Below are 17,131 nucleotides of genomic sequence, written 5' to 3'. Positions count from 1 at the left end.
TGAGTTAGACTCACCTCACCATCAACCCACAGACCCATGTGTGAACATCAAGCCGTGTTTCACTGTGATGAGTTAGACTCACCCAGGACACGGTGCCTATGTAAAACTTTTAACTTTAACATTAAGCTATTGTAATACAATACTATTGTATACAGAGGTGCTAGAAGTTCTGCAGACGCGCTCTCCGTATTTACTCACGCAGTATACAGCAAAGTGTAGATTTCTGCTTTACTGTATCATGTAAGCTTTTTGGGGACACAGTTTTAGGACTTTATATTGCGATATACCAGTATGTTAATACATTGTTTTAGTACTTTATATAATCAAGGGAGCCTGTGTATATAGATCTATAGAGATAGATTATAGAAAACATGAGTACACATGAAACTCATCATATGGGTGTGTTGCTATCTATCTATCTATCTATCTATCTATCTATCTATCTATCTATCTATCTATCTATCTCTATCTATCTACAGAAAACAAACAACGCGAGGATTAAAAAGAACAAAGTGTGTTCCTCTTCATGAAAGATGTTTCATGATAACGGGTTGCAAGCGTGTACACAGTCTGATCTCAAGTGTTTAACGCACGACCAGTTATCTCATGAACCGCCTGTCTTCCCTCCCCTGCGTCTTATTAACGGTCTGGCAGCCGGTCCTCGGGATCATGTGACGCAGCAGCCCTTGCCATGCCCTGCACTCAGCGCTCGGCCGGTTTAAAGACACAGGACGCGATTAGGGCTCTTTTTATAGTTAATGTTAGAATGCGATGCAGGCAATCAGCCGGCTCAGCCGAGCAATGAGATCTTCTTGTTACACTGGTTAATCAACACACACACACACACAACAACAACAACAACAACAAAAATAACTAACCACTTTATATTTACCAATCTACAAAAAAAAAAAAAAAAACATTTCAGAAATATATTTGAAGCGTTAAATAGTAACTAATTGGTTCTGATTGGTTCTGTATTGACCTCACCTGGTTCGGAGGGGTAGGGAGAGGACATTAGAAGTGGGCAGAACGGTTGTTGCCTTCGTTTTTCGTCTGTTTTGCGCGTCCTCGTGGTCCCCTGTATTGCGCACCTGTACAGCCGCTGAACAATGGACAGGCCGGCATGTCAGCAGATCAGCTTGTGTACCTGCATAACTGCCATACACCGAAACAGCAAAACCAGATATGCAGTACAAGCTCGTCTGTGTGTAAGAGGGTTTTCTAATGGACTTGTTCTGCTTCTGAAATCTGCGGAATGTAACTACCAACGAGGTCAGTTTAACCTGGTTTCCAATGACACTTTCATTACATGCAGGATACACGCATTTACTTCACTGTATCTCATATTATTAGAGCTATGTAAAGTTATTTTTGCATTTGCATGTTCACTCTATTAACTGCAAAGCAGTGTTCTTTAGCTGTACAGTATCTGATTAGCTGTGACGTGCTTGTTCTACTGCGTGCATGTCATTGTAATCCCCCGTCCCCGTGTAGTTAATCGGTCAGGGGGTGTACTGCAAAAGGATTATTCGAGCCTGTCTTTAGTAAGGAGATGGCCGAGATCTGGCCTGATTGTCATGCTAATATTTGGGACTCAGCAGTTCCGTTGTCCTTGTTGCTGCGGCGCTACCCCGAGGGAACAGCAGCCGCAGCACAGCGGTTTACACAAGCCCGCCTCAAAACTGCTTTACCTGACAAACAAAAAACAAAACACTGGAGAAAGTACCTTAGCAATACTTTTTAAAAAACATATTTAGTTTTTATGTTTGTGTACTAGATTACTGCATTATAACGAAAAAAACAATTGTATTATTGCACTAGATTTTCAGTAATCCCACATTTTATAACCCAGGTGATTCTCGGTTTCTGAGATATTGTTCAATCTCAGTCCTAAAGCAGGACTGGATAGTATCATGCACTAGACCAAGTTTCATTTGAAGGTTTGTCTTTTGTGCCATACAGCCTCCAGAATGTTGCAGGGCTGTGATAATGTTGACACACTTCGGTGCTCCAGATGCCCTGGCAGATTAGACATGTTGGAATGGAGTACTAACACTACTACTGTAGTATTCTAGAGGGTCTCCAGAACCTCTGCAGCCCCTCAATTCCAAGCAATGCACACAATTCCAAAGATCTCTGCAGACCTAGCATCAGTTTTTAGGGTGGTGACGGGAGTGGGTGTGTATATGTGCCTGTGCTTTCTGTCTGTAGCTGTAGAGGGAATAAACACGCTGAGAGGAAGGATCCATTTATTTGGGAGGTCCTGCAGACTGTTGATGACTCTGGGGGTCACAGTACAGAACGAGGAAAGCTGTGAGATCCCATTGCAGTGAGCTAACAGGGGCTACAGATCTGTAGAGCGACAGCAATGTGAATTTCTATTAGTTTGATACGGAGGGGTTCCGAGTGTAGCGAAAGCCGTCCCTGCGTGTTTTCAGCTCCCTTCAGTCTGCAGCTGATAGAAGGACTCTCTAAGGGGTGAGCTGCGCTTGGCAACGGGAGGTTTGCATGGGAGCGTTGGGCGTGCCGAGTTTCCACATGCCTGATCAATCAGCTTGAATAGGAGAGAGAGAGAGAGAGAGAGAGAGAGAGAGAGAGAGAGAGAGAGAGAGAGAGAGAGAGAGAGAGAGAGAGATGGGAGAGAGAAGAGTAGAGTGGGGGAAAGAAAGAAGTGGAACAGAATGGGGGAGGTCTGGGAACAGGAAAGGGGGAGAGGGGGGATAATGAGAGAGACAGGGGTGAGAGAAGAAGAACAGAGGGTTATACAGAGAGGAGTGAGGGATATAAAGAGGGAAGCGGTCTGGGAACAGAAAAGGGGGAGAGGGAGGGGGAAGGAAGGGGAGCAGAGGGTTATACCGAGAAGGAAAATGAGGGAGTCTGAGAACAGGAGAGGGAGAGGAGAAGCCAGATGAAGAGGGATGAGGTAGGGATTGTGGGGGGTAAAGCAGAAACTGAAACAGGTTATGAGTAGGAGGAAATGCTTTCTGAATTGAAGTGCTTGTCATGGTTCTTGAAAGAGTTTATCCACAGATTAGGTTCTGTGAGGGAGACCCTCTCTCGGGGGCTCACTTACTGCAAAGGTACGCAATCCACACACAGCAACCAGATCGATATGACTAGCAATCAGCAATGACCTTGACAGAATCAGACCACAGTTCTACTGTTGGAAGGCTTTATCACTCCTGTAACATGGCACTAGAGGATCCTACAGGATGGGTGTACTGGCCACACTGACCTCCTCTGAGTGGAAATCAGCTTGTATCTTATACACCACCTTGTACTAGATATGCTTATATACAATTAACAGAATTAAACAGTACAACTGACTGCAATGTGATGTCATTTCCACCTGATAAAAAACTGTCTGATTCAAAGACATTTCATTTGATCAAAGTTCATATTTTAGGAAAAGGTACATAGGGTTCAGAAGTTCAGAAAGTAACCCAGAAACAAACAGGAATCCCTCTCAGTATTCGGGACAGTGTATATCTTCTGGGAAATGTGCTGGTGTTGTCAGTTGCTAAACAACCAGTGCTGGCACTGACAGATTTAAAGAAACAGCACAAAAAAAACAAACTTTCACAGGGAAAGCATTCCTCAGAATTCACAGTGCATCTCCCTCAGCTAGAGTCCTGCTGTGTCCAGGGCAAAGGTCACGAGGCATGAATAGGACTCGGCGACCCCTCTGTCCCAAAGCTTACTCAGGGGTCACAAGAAACAAACTCAAAAGCTAAGCCGACTCTGATTGGCTGGGATGGGCGGTTTTGCTTGGTTGCAGTGTGGGTAGTGTGTGTGTGGTGGGGGGAGGGGTGTATTTGCATTGTCTGAACTCTGAGGAGAGTGTGGTGTGTGGGGGGGGGGGGGGGGAATCTTCAGGAGACAGTCCTGATTAGTTCTGCTGACCAAGCAGGCCAGGAGTTTCTCAGCCCATCGATCGAGCCCCTGGACTCCTGGCTGCAGTTTCTGGTTGGGCTCTTTCCTACCCTCTCCTACCTCAGCCCCTCACTTTTTCTCTCTTTATGCCCCTGCTCCCCTCCCTCCCTCATCCTTTCACCCCCCTGCTCCCCTCTCTCATTCTCTCCCTGCTCTTGGAACTTTATTCTCTGTTCAGATCTGCCTCACCACAGCAGATGGGACTGGCAGATTAGCTCTCTCCCTGTCGTCTGCAGGGTCTAATCCCCAAATTACAGTAAGCAGTGTTGGCTTCCGGAGAGCCAGGAATGCAGGTGTACAAAACAGAGGGCTCAGTCAGCACAGAGCCACACAGGGAATGGCAGCTCACTGTTAAAGTGCTGGACGGCAGTGTGTAAGGCAGTGGGTTTGAGTAGATCAATATTAGAGTCCTGGATTACAGTGTGGAAGGCAGTGGGTTTGAGTAGCTCAGTGGTTACATTGCTGGGCTGCAGGGTGCAAGGCAGTGGGTTTGAGTAGCTCAGTTCTTATGGAATAAAAAGGCAGCAACATTCAGCAAGGGAGAGAAAGAGAGAGAGAGAGAGAGAGAGAGAGAGAGAGAGAGAGAGAGAGAGAGAGAGAGAGAGAGAGAGAGAGAGAGTCTGGGGTTGCAATAACGAGACAGAAAAGCAGGGCAGCTATTCTGGGCAACGTCCCGGCTTCACTCCCACCCTTTCAACAGAGACACCAGAGCCCAGGCAGCCTCAGCACGGAGCTGTTTGTTCACTTCTTTATTTATTAAATAATTAGCATTTGAGGCAAACTGGATGAGATGCATCACCCTCCCAGAGGAAAGCAGGCAATTCGTTACATCACATTCACTTTGCAATAACGATACAGTACTCTGAGACGGTACAGGACGCTGCCCTCCAGAAACGTTTAAAAGAGAGGGGGTAGTGTGTGGACTGCAGGATATTAAAATCAATAGAAAAGAGCCTGGTCTTCCAGTGCTGGTAAAATAAATGGCTTGGATCACTCTGTTCATCAGCATCCCCCTCATGATGTTTGTATGTGAGGATGAGTGTTTCACTTCCAAATAAACAACCCCCCCCCCCCCCCCCCCCCCCCCCCCCCTTCTCCTTTTATCTTTTTTTCCGACCGCTCCCACTCAGGAGCTATCCGCACAATTCCTCCAGATGCAAACCTGGTTATTTTTAGTGGGGCTGGCTGACTTCCCTCTCTCACACCCTGCCTGCCAGGACAGGCCCAGCTTCACAACGGCAGTAGATCTCCAAACCAGTGCTTGGTGAGACTGTGTGTGTGGCTTGGAACTTGGTTTCAGCACACCAGGAAAGACTTGGCATTTCAAACCGCAAAGCTGCCTCAAACTAGGTCTCCTGGAACCAGGTTTCAAGCCACTTTTCCTGAAAAAGTGGCTTTATGTTCCCTCAGATTACTATAGTCAACATTATTCAAATCTAAATTCACAGTGCTCCACACTGATCAGTTTATTGCAGTGGCTCATTTCGGACAGGAAAACAAAAACAAATGTTAGGTATTTGAGCTCCCAAGATAATCTATATTTTTTTAAAATCTTTTTCCAGTTCCTAAAGACTGCAGTTTCCCTAGTTTATATGATATGAGGGACACTGCATATCACTATTTAACACTTCCTGCATTGCCAGTTAAACACACACTGCCACACCAGTACCAGTACCAGTACCAGTACCAGTTTTAGTTCAGCTGCAGTTTTTCTTGTGGGAACCCTTTTGAAGTTCAGTGGCGATTCTCATCAGGTTTCCAAAGGCCCTGCCTCTTAGTTACCTGCACAGAGCACCTTTCACATAGACACGCCAGGGTATTATTGTCTAAAAGCAGGAGAATGGCTCTGCTGTGTAATCTGTAATTATATACACTGAACAAAGAGGACAAGCAGGGATCTGTATTCGTTTACAAGCCGGGTCTCAGCTGCGACAAACCTGATAAGAAATAATATTAAATATCACGGCGAAATTGGCAGCTATAATTTATTCATGGTTTAAACACTGAGGTAGTGATCGCTGTCTCTTTCCAAAGCCTCTCTCAGACTTCTATTTGTAACTGAGCCTCACCTTGCTCTGCAGTTAACACCAGGCGCTTACACACACAGGTTCTTCCTATTCATCCACCCCAGTTCCCAGACAGCACTTCTGAAACATAAAAGACAAACTTAATACACAAACAAGTTTGCTGTCAAAACCGTTTTGTTCCAAATAAATTATTAAATGTCTGAAAGTTGAGCCTCTGGTACATCTGCTTGGAGTGCCATGTCTGAAATGGGGATCCGGTTTCAAACAACCTGCTACTTGCAGCAGCCAGGTAACCAGGCACCTGGCGCTGGAGACTCCGCCCACATACCTGGGCGCCACGAAGACCGCTCACCTGCACACAGCTCAGTCTGGAGGAGGGGGGGCGGAGTCAAAGATGTGCGAGTGCATCTTTTAGGAAACTGGATATACTGCGGCTAAACTGTCTTCAGCTCTCAGGTTTTAGGCTATAGTTTTTAATTGCACTATGATTTAAAAAAACTCAAATGCGCTCCATTTCCATTTGCATGGGTGCTCTTCTTCGCAGATTTACTGTGATGGGAAGCAAACAAGCCGATTGCAGGGCGATTCAAACAGACACATCCAGGGCGCCAGGGTTGGGACGAAAACCCAGAGCTTGAACTTCAGAGCAATCTGTGCGGTCCGTCAAGGAGCAAGCGCTGCCACAGGGACAGGCATGGTGGGAGTGTTGGTGACCACGCAGGTGCAGCTAGCCCTCTCCCCACCCACACGGCTCCACAAGACTGCACTCAATCAGTATAGGTGTAATACCCTAGATAAAATGAAATTCATGTTAGTAGTACCATCCTGGAATCTCCCTGTGTTTGGAACCCCGCTGTGATTCCGTGTGTTGATTTGCACCAGGGTTCTAAACAAACTCGTTTTTTTGGGTGTGTGGTATCAAAAGAAAGTACAGTGTTTGTGTGATACAGCAAAATAAAAATACTGATGAAAAGAAACAGCAACTATCTACAAATGAATGTATGCAACATTTTAGAACTTTCCCCCGTGTGAATACTTCAAGCCACAAATTGTTGACAACCTTTGATCAAGCTACAGTGCTTTTTCTTAAAAAGCTCGAAACGCTCCCTACGAGTGCCAGTAAAAGTTGTCTGCGGTCTTCCCTACTGAGCAGACACATGGGTGGGGGGTTTTCACTCGGCTGTGAAGGAGCCTGGCTAGATTTTTCCTCTGAGAACTGCTTACTTTTTTCTCAGCGAATGGGGTCGGTTTCATGCCTCCCGAGTTGGCTCGCTGTACAGTGGCTGTCCCTGTGTGTGCAGCTCTCCCAAGAGGAGGAAGGAGAGAAGTTTTCATTCTTTCAGCGCCAAAGCACAGCAGAGACAAAGGCAGCCTGTCACACAATAGGCAGTGCCATTCCCACCTGGAGAAACTGTCTGCCTTCATTTGCAACATAAAACCTGTGCTAATTCCCAGCTCTTTTATTCCGGAAGCACCAATGGGAGCGGTTCCTTTTGTCAGAGGGGGTCACCCCAGGCATCGTCTCTGACAAATCAGAGGAGCGCTCTCACAGAAACATGATCAAAGTAGATTTGTGGAAGAGCCATCCAACCTCTATTCAGAGAGCTGGGGCAGGGCAGGCTGGGTGCTGCTTCCTGTCTTTCAGCAGCCCGTTTAGAGCTGACACTAATCACAGCCGCAAGCATGCTGAATTGTACTTGTAAGATTCTCAGTCAAACTGTAATGCAAACTTTATCATACTTGTACGATTCTTTCTCAAGGCTTTGTCGAACACCACACCTTCCTATTCTTTACCATGACATTCAGCTCCTGCTATCTTAGCGCAGGAATCTCTTTCTAGCCTTGACAGCATGCTGAGGAAGTGGCTGCGTGTGTGCTTCCTCTCATCTGGGAAGCTCCACGGAGAAGCCTCGGGTTCAGCAGTGAGGGACTTCCTGAAGGGACTTCAGTGCTTCCTGAAACAGACTGGGAACGCTGCTTTCAATTAGGCTTGCAAGCCCATGGCTGGAAAGCTTGTTGTTTCTGTTAGGATTTTTATTAGGGTTCCAGGCCCATAGGGCGAAGAGCGAAAACGAAGGTCATAGGTCACATGATTTGGCAGCCACATTGGATTTATTCAAGAACTTTGGCCAATTTTAAAAAATCTTCTTCTCTGAGATCTGAAACTTGGTGCACATAGTCCCCTCATGGCCTACATTCAGATTTGTTTACGTGTAGCATAGTTTGGTGGCCATATTGAATTTGTCAAGAATATTCAAATGATTTATTCTCTGAAACCGCTATGTGGATTGAAGTGAAACTTTGCATACACAGCCTTGGCAAGGTTGCCTATGAAATTTGTTCAAAGCAAGTCGTTACATACAAAAAATGCCCGCTGCAAGCCAATCAAATTACAGCTATGGTCAATTTGCATATTTTTCGAGTGTTTCTCTCTGGTAATGTGTGGTAGAGTGATGAAACTTCATATAGGAGTAAAGGCCTCTGGGAAATTAATGTCAATGAAATAATGAAGTTGATTGGTCACATGGTTTGGCAGCCATATTGGATTTTTCAAGCCAAATTTCTGTATGTCCGTAAAATCAATACGTTGCACGAAAACTTACAAAACTTGGTAGGGTGGTAGAGGCCTTTAGGAAGTTGTGTCAGAGCAAAAATAAAGGTCATAGGTCACATGATTTGGTGGCCATATTGGATTTTTTTAGAATTCTGGACAATTTAAAAAAATCTTCTTCTCCAAAACCACTTATCACAGAGATGTGAAACTTGGTGCAATAGACTACCCTCATGGTTTAGATTTAGATTCATTCAACTCAAGTCGATTGGTCACATGGGTTGGCAGCCATATTGGATTCGTCAAAAATATTCTAACGTCTTCTTCTCTGAAACTGTTATATGGATTGAAGTGAAACTTTGCATACACAGCCTTGGAAAACTTGTCTATCAAGTTTGTTCAAAGCAAGTCGCTACATAAAAAAAATGGCACCCACAAGCCAATCAAATTTCAGCTATGGTCAATTTGCACATATTTGCATATATTGCAGTATTTATCTAAGGCACAATGTTGTAGACTCATGAATCTTCACACAGTAGTGGTAGCCTATGGGAATTAATGTATGCTCTATTAAATTACCTTAATCTTGACCTTTGATATGTCATTAAGGTCAAATGTAGACCTACCTTTTAACTCCTTGCAGAATGTAGATAGGGCCATGGTTACTATAAAACACATATATGAACCCACATATACTCTATGTAAAAATGTCTTTGCCCATGATCTCTGACCTCTCCTAAAGGTCAAATCAAAAACTAGCTTATAACTCCAAAGAAAGTGCAGAGTTATGGTTAGTATGAAACAAATATAGGAACCCATATATGCTCGCTCAAAAATGTCTTGACTGTGACCTTCGACCTCTCCTTAAGGTCAAATGCAGAAGTGGCTTATAATAATTCCCTAGAGAGTGCAGGTAGAGTACTATGGTTACTATAAAACAGATAGGAAGCCATCAAGTTGCTTGCAACTTCTAGTTGACTTTGTAACACTTTTTATTGATGGATATTCTTCCTCAAAAGTTATTATTTACCCATTTGAGTCGATACAAAACGCAATGCATGTTGAAGACAGTGCAACTACAAGGGCTGACTTTGTAATGGAATACCTTTATAAAAGTTGCCCACAGTAAAATTGCAAAGTCATCTAGCAGTTTTGTTTCCTGTGCTTTTCCCATGGTTATAAAAGCTGGTTACTGTGTGCTGGCCGTTTGTACAAACTATCCTTGTAAAACACCCTGATTAAGGCATGTGTCCTCCTGAGATAATCATTCATGTGGACTGACACTGTGGAAGAGCACTGGCCCATAACTCAATGGATCTGAACCCTTCACTGCTCATGTTTTTTTTCTTTTTTGGTGTAAGTGGAAGGGTTTCGGTATAGTGGAATTAACATTGCTGGTGTACCAGGGTGAAGGTTGGACACGAACCGTAACCGCAAGCAAGGGTCTTAACAGCTGTGCTAAAGAGCCGGGCTCGCCTGCACGCCTGCTTTCAGCGCTTTTAACCTCATCTCATCTCACCGACAGGGCAGGATAGAATCTAACGCCAGTGTATCACAAAACACTGCCTGGCACATAGGGACCACTTGAAAGTATGTGGGGTTTTTTTGTTGTTGTTTTTTTTTTTCTAAATAACACAAATCTGGAACGCTTCACGAATTCGCGTGTCATCCTCGCAACTCCGACAGCTCGACCTTTGAGTCAATGTTGGAACACTTTGTTCCAACATTCAGTGCGACCAATCAAATCGAAAGGAGCGTGTTCCAACATTCAGTGGGGCCAATCAAATCGAAAGGAGCTTGTTCCAACATTCAGTGGGGCCAATCATGTTGCGAGGAGCTTGTTCCAACATTCACAGGCGGCCAATCAAATCGCGAGCATGTTCCGAGATTTGTTTCAGCATTGTAAGGGGCGGCGATTAAAAAAAGCAGTTTCTGTGAGCTGCGTGCAGAGCCAGAGAGGCGAGTTTAGACGTCAGGCCAGTATTTTATTAATATGAAAATTATATTTTTCCAACTTTTTAAGTATGTCGACGTATATCCCGTCTGTTACTGTATTCGTGTTTTTTTTTGACGAATAACAAGCCTATATTGCCACGAATTGGTTTGATTTAATGAGGTCTCACCTGTGGATTCCCCGGTCTGTAGACTCATTAAATATTATTTTTCCCATGGTAGCGTAACAGTAAATCTACTCGACTTTTTTTTATTTTATTTATTATTTTAATTGTTATTATTGATATTACTATGAATTATTAATACATATTTTTTACACGAGTATTGTGCTTTGTGTGCATTTATGCACTGCATTCTCGTCGCGAAAATACGTTTCTTTCATCAAAGTATTGCTTTTGCTTTGAATTATCATCAGTATTGGGCTTTTCATGTTTAGCTGTTATTTTAAAAAAAGAAAACAAAAATAGCAGTACGCTGCAACACATTGGTCCCAAAAGACATGCCTTTAATTTTCAATCATGCAAATGCACTGAGCAGTGCTGTTCGTGTAGTCTGTGATCGCCTGTGGTGTGAATTTACTGCATTTTTCATGTCTGGTTTCTTTTTTTGTGCACGGACGTGTAAAGTATGCATCAGTAAAATAACTTCTTATTTTTCTAAGCACACTGTGTCGCATATTATCATAGAAAGGAATTAGCAATATGTCATTTTCTATAAAAAATTATCTCTATCCAAGCGTTTTCCATATTGTTATTGACGTTTTAATATGTATTTAGAAACACGTGCATTTTCTATTTGCTGCACTGCGTTCTTATATTTTCTATATATGCCCTATTACGATTTGGTATACAGTCACTATAAATTTGTGTTTTTATTGTTGTTATGTTTTAGCGCACATATGCAACAACAATTATTACAGTTATTAGTAGCGCTAGTTTTGATGGAATTTGCGCGTCGGGCGCCGGCCGGGGATCGAACACGGGTCTCTGCGCTCGTGGGGCTCGGGACGCAAAGATTGCGCAGGGTCTGTCTGTCTGTCTGTCTGTCGGGAGGGGCCATGCTAATCTCTGTATCGATATGTGCTGCCGAAGCGAGCACAAATATACCCTGAGAACAGGCGCTCCATATACAGTGACCCACTCCGAAACCCTGCAGCTGTGGTGGAGCAGTTATCATGAGTCCTCTGCTCAATAACAGTGTGCTTTGACGTGTACTCCTATATACACACTCAACAAAACACAGTCCAATTACATCACAACTCTGCACCCCCTCTGTACCCCCAGAAATCACTTTCCCAGAGCCCTGTGCAAGAGAGGTTGCAGGGAGTTATGCAGATGGCACTCCCCCTGGTTGGTGCGGTCGGGTCTTGTTCCCATCAGAGGGGCGTGGTTTCAAATGAGGGGCTGCTGTAATTGGATACATTTCCTCCTGCTTCAGACGGCTCCGCTTGCTGTTTGAAGCCCCTAGGTGGCGCAGCAGCTCGTCAGTGGAAAGCAGACCCTCGTCCCTCCCCAAGGCCCCTCTGCTTCCCTAGCAGTGCTGTACTGGTTTACAGAAACTCAAACCAAAGTAAAATAAAACTGAAGTATGAAAAAAACCTGCAACTGATCTAACAGCAAAACTGCAAACTGCTTCTTAGTAAAACGCTTTAACACGAGGACAGCAAACTAAATATCTGCATTAGCTTCAAGATTGTTAGATCTTAGCTTGTATTGTTATTCAAACGTTTAATTGTTGTTGGTGCATTATTGTGTTAATTTTTATTTTGCAGATCAGTCTGGAGGTAAAGATCATCAATCAGAGTGTGAGAAACTCACATTAAACCTCACCAATGCTTTAAAACTGAAAACCTTTTCCAGGCGTTTCAGAAAAACATCTTAACAGTGGTGGCCTGCCTCCCAGTGGCCATTCTGAGAATTACATTTTAACAGCATGTCTCTTCATTGTGTGCATAATAGATTCAATCCCAATTCGTTCAGCCCCACACTCTGAAAGCCATCTGGGAACCACACTGTGATTCTACAGTAGTAAATCACACCCGTTAGATCTGCCAGACTCGGGCATGTTTACTGCAAGTAACTTTTTTGTTTTTTAGCTACCTTCATGGCCATTAAGGGGCAGTCAGTAAAGTTACTCCATACCGGTTTGCACTAATAAAAGAGAAACTTGGAAATTCTCCAGGCAATAAAGAAAACATCTGACTCTGAGCCCACAAGCGGACCCTGCGGGGTGCCGGTGGCGCGGCGGCGAGACTCTGCCCCTACGAGCGGGGAGACCCGTGTTCGATCCCCGCCCGACGCGCGGATTCCATCAAAATTAGTACTATTAATAATTTTAATAATTGTCGTTGCATATGTACATGAAAACATAAAAACGGCTCGGCTCGGTTTGCCGTTTGAAGCCCCTAGGTGGCGCAGCAGCTCGTCAGAGGAAAGCAGACCCTCGTCCCTCCCCAAGGCCCCTCTGCTTCCCTAGCAGTGCTGTACTGGTTTACAGAAACTCAAACCAAAGTAAAATAAAACTGAAGTATGAAAAAAAAAAAAAAAAAACTAACATGAGCACACCAAACTAAATATCTGCAATAGCTTCAAGATAACTTGTTGCATCTTATTTCATGTTGGATTTTAGTATTGTCTTTTGCACTTACTCAGAACTGGAATGATGTATTTAAATATCATTTTTACATCGTAACCTGTACTGCCCTGTAACACCTGTGTAAATAATTAACACCAGCAACCAACCAATCACAGTGAAGTACTGCCAGTCTTTCAATGACTCCGCGACTATATTACTTCACACTTACCAGAATCCGTTTTCTATTTTTATATTCAGATTAGTTTTTTTTTTAATTACGAATGTAACACGTATAAACACATAAAATACACCATATAGTTATTATTACATTAATAATAATACAATATACAAAGAAAAAGATTTACTGCAGCGATCCCAGAAGTCCAAACCCACGTCTCTTCCGTTTCCTGCCCCTGATCATTCACGCCGGAGATTGTAAGATGGCAGCAGCAGCAGCAGCAGGACGAGTCTTGCAGCCTCTTCTGCGGACCTTCAGCGCCCAGAGCCGGCAGCTCTCAGCCGCCGCGCACGGCGAGCCACACCAGGCTGGTAAGAAAAGGCGTGATGCACCAAACGAAGGGAGAGAGCTGCTGCAAGCATTGCAATGTGAAAACCTGACCAAGCGCTGGCGAGAGGTGACCTTGCTAGGGGGGGCGGAACGGCAAGACCGATAATACTCTCGCAACTGTCGCGATTGAGCTCGGAGGTCGTGCTCTGTGTTCAGGGTGCATGTCTTTCGCACTGTCCTCCACACCGCCTTGAAAACCCGGACTACGTTGCCTAGACTTTTGCACGGCGTCCCGGAAGCGAGGTTGATGTTACCCGGCGTCAACTCGTTATCTTCCTGAAGGAAAACCTGACAGCAATCTATTTCTGACAGTCTTGCTTGGACTAGTCGTACTTGCTAAATATATCGGGTGTCTTGGGAATGCTGAAAAAATTGACCTTGACTGAACGTGCATTTAAATGCATACATACAAAATGACATTGCAGTACAGTATTACAACACCACACGTGACGGGAGTGTTTAGAGCATTTTATGCACTAATTTATATATATATATACAAATCAAAATACTACCGCCTGTTATCTTTTAGGTTCAGGTGGTGAACGCTGGATGCAGTAGCCACTAGAGGAAGCAAAACAGACAGTGTTGAAATAGTAACATATCGTAAAACTCAGTAATTACCGGGTGTCAAATAATCGCCTGTCTCCAGTAAGCGCCCGATCTGCTGGCAAATACTGTAAATAACGGTTTTGGGGAGGATTAGTGGTTAAGTTTGAGTTGTTTTGTTTGACTGAAACAGGAGCCCTAGCTGTATGCAGTTTGACTATTTTTCTTTAATATAGTAAAGGTCAAGGGTTATGTTTTGGATTAATACATTAATGTAACTGTTTAACATGTCTTGTGTTGCTCGCAGCGCGCACATGGAAGATCCTGTCGTTCGTGGTGGCGCTCCCTGCGGTGGGGGTCTGCATGCTCAACACTTACCTGAAGATGCAGCATCACTCCCATGAGCAGCCTGAGTTTATCGCCTACCCACACCTGCAGATTCGCAGCAAGGTAACCGCTCTGCTCACAACGCTGTTACACGAGAAGCGGGTTGCTGCGCGTTCAGCGCTTCATAGGCTGTTACTGCAGTACAGGCTGCCATCCGCGCCAGCAGGGGTCAGACTGGCTGCTGTGTCCTTGAGTTACACAGGCTGCCACCCACTCCAGCAGGGGTCAGACTGGCTGCTGTGTCCTTGAGTTACACAGGCTGCCACCCGCGCCAGCAGGGGTCAGACTGGCTGCTGTGTCCTTGAGTTACACAGGCTGCCACTCGCGCCAGCAGGGGTCAGACTGGCTGCTGGGTCCTTGAGTTACACAGGCTGCCACCCGCGCCAGCAGGGGTCAGACTGGCTGCTGTGTCCTTGAGTTGGTGAAAATCTTCTGCAGCACACTATGCTATATATTTAATATAGTTTAAATAAGGATAATTAAACAGTACAGCTCATTTTAATGTGATATTTACATTTGCAAGAATCTGCATCAATATCGGGGATTTCCTGTGTATTTTAAAGAACCTGCCATTCCATCTAGAGTTCTCTGCGGGTGTCTGTAACTGCAAACTGCTTAAGTGAATTGCAGTACAAAACTAATGGGTGTGCAGGTGAACACATTTCTGAATTTAAGCAGTGTCCTGTTAGGGTTACAATTTCAGCCTTCTTGATGTGTAAAGAGAAGATTTGAGTGAATGTTGAAATCAGGGGTTGGTAATACAATTCAAACGTTGCTGGGAAGAAGTGGTGCTAACAGCCCATCAATGCTGCTTCAGCCTGCTTTGTAAGCCCTTGGAAACTTAACACAACCTGCTTTTAGTGTTCTTGGATTCATGTACCATGAAGTGTTTTGTACAGTTGGAACCAGGTGTATTTCTGATGGTCCGCTAACGTTCTCTCTCTTCCCCTCCCTGCAGCCCTTCCCCTGGGGCGACGGGAACCACAGTTTGTTCCACAACTCTCATGTGAACCCTCTCCCCACTGGCTACGAAGGTGGGGAGCACTAAGCTGGACCGGGTCCACCACCACTGGGACCAGCACACCAGTGCAGCTCATCACACCTCCTCTGTATTTCTTGCAGTCTAACATGCTTTACCTCTGTTATTGTTTGAGAGGGACACACATGAATAAATTAGTAAAATGCTACTCCAGAACCTTGTCAGTTTGTTTTGTAATGTATCTTGGTGACTGAACATTCGCTACAGACCACAGTACCTGTGTGTGTGTGTAGCTGGTTCTGACTCAACACTTCTGAATATAATTCATCTGAATTACAGTTTGAAACAGCTAATACAGACACAGGGAGCTTCTCCATTCAGAGGTAAAGCCTTCCACCGTTTGGGCAATATTTTAGTGTCTCCAACTGCTAATGTTTAAACACAAAATGGTTTATTTTTCTCCTAATGAAGTTATTTTCCTTTTCCATATAGAGACATCTTTATATATGTGAACTTTGTAATAATAATACTAATAAAACAATGTAGTATTTTGAATCTGTTTCCGATTAAAAAGTGTTTCTAATAAGCTGATAAAGCTGCCATGCTAATCGTGTATGTAAAAAAAAAAAAACAGAATTAAAGCAGTACGAGAAATAAGACTTTAAAATATGACAAATATCAAGTGAACTGCTCCACAATACAGAGCGATCAATGTGTCACTGAAAAGCAGGTGACTGTGGACTCCAGGGTTGCCAGACACACTTCTTAAAATTCCCTACTGGTGAAGAAATGTCCCCCCCATTTTCAACAGTCCCCCCCCCCCCCCCCCCCCCCCCCCCCCCATAAACATGCACATGAATTGTATTCTTTAAGAACATAAATAAACCTGCATCATTACCCTTTAGTTACACATTATGACTGTATTAGCTGTATGGATATACAATAGGAGTGAAGAAATGAAATAATTCAATATTTACATCTTGCCTAACTCATGGCTGCTTAAGAGTACCATCTCTCTCTCTCTCTCTCTCTCTCTCTCTCTCTCTCTCTCTCTCTCTCTCTCTCTCTCTCTCTCTCTCTCTCTCTCTCTCTCTCACAGTCAGTGGTCATTTTGACGGGTTTGTTATCCTTTTTTTTTGTTATTTTCTTGATTTTTTTTTTTTTTTTTTTTTTAAACGAACACATTTACATTTTAAATCGCATTAATCCCGCGTTAACGACATTCTCCTAGCATGATTTCCATTACGTGAGAGTAGATGTTGAACTTCATGCAGATTTGAACTCGGATCTCGCCAAGATAAGCACCAACTAAGACGTAGCTTTGCAGTAAACTAATGTGATCCATCTGCATCTCCATCCATTTGTGTTTTCCATCTGATGATGTAGATATCCTGCCTGGTGTTGATTGCTGAAGTGTAATGCTGGCTCCAGGGATCAGCTCATTTTGCCTCCCCAGCGCATCAGTATACACAACGGCTGCGATGCTGGCTCCAGGGATCAACCCAGTGCGGTCTCCCCAGCGCATCAGCATGACAACCGTCTGGACTGAGCTAAGTAGGGTACATCTCTGGGGTCTTCAACTGGGCACCTTTGTCCTTGGTGTTTCGTTGACT

The 17,131-nt window shown here is 44.2% G+C and overlaps 1 protein-coding gene across 1 annotated transcript; it reads left to right on the top strand.

The window, feature by feature from the left end:
- Positions 1-13,444: 13,444 nt before the first annotated feature.
- Positions 13,445-15,726, top strand: LOC121296777 (cytochrome c oxidase subunit 6A, mitochondrial-like). The gene is made up of 3 exons (XM_041222552.1): positions 13,445-13,587; positions 14,460-14,602; positions 15,498-15,726. Exons 1-3 carry the CDS (start codon positions 13,479-13,481, stop codon positions 15,585-15,587), a joined length of 342 nt encoding a protein of 113 aa, XP_041078486.1. The 5' UTR covers positions 13,445-13,478; the 3' UTR covers positions 15,588-15,726.
- The last annotated feature ends 1,405 nt before the right edge of the window (positions 15,727-17,131 follow it).

Source organism: Polyodon spathula, chromosome 22 (genome assembly GCF_017654505.1).
Source record: "Polyodon spathula isolate WHYD16114869_AA chromosome 22, ASM1765450v1, whole genome shotgun sequence".
Lineage (NCBI taxonomy): Eukaryota > Metazoa > Chordata > Actinopteri > Acipenseriformes > Polyodontidae > Polyodon > Polyodon spathula.
This window is presented reverse-complemented; position numbering and strand designations above follow the sequence as displayed.

What these genes read in the sequence shown, in the direction of transcription:
- LOC121296777 (XM_041222552.1), top strand. Translation starts at nt 13,479, where the DNA reads ATGGCAGCAGCAGCAGCAGCAGGACGAGTCTTGCAGCCTCTTCTGCGG. An exon ending in CGGCGAGCCACACCAGGCTG is followed by an intron (nt 13,588 to 14,459) that starts GTAAGAAAAGGC and finishes TGTTGCTCGCAG; the next exon opens with CGCGCACATGGAAGATCCTG. An exon ending in ACCTGCAGATTCGCAGCAAG is followed by an intron (nt 14,603 to 15,497) that starts GTAACCGCTCTG and finishes CCCTCCCTGCAG; the next exon opens with CCCTTCCCCTGGGGCGACGG.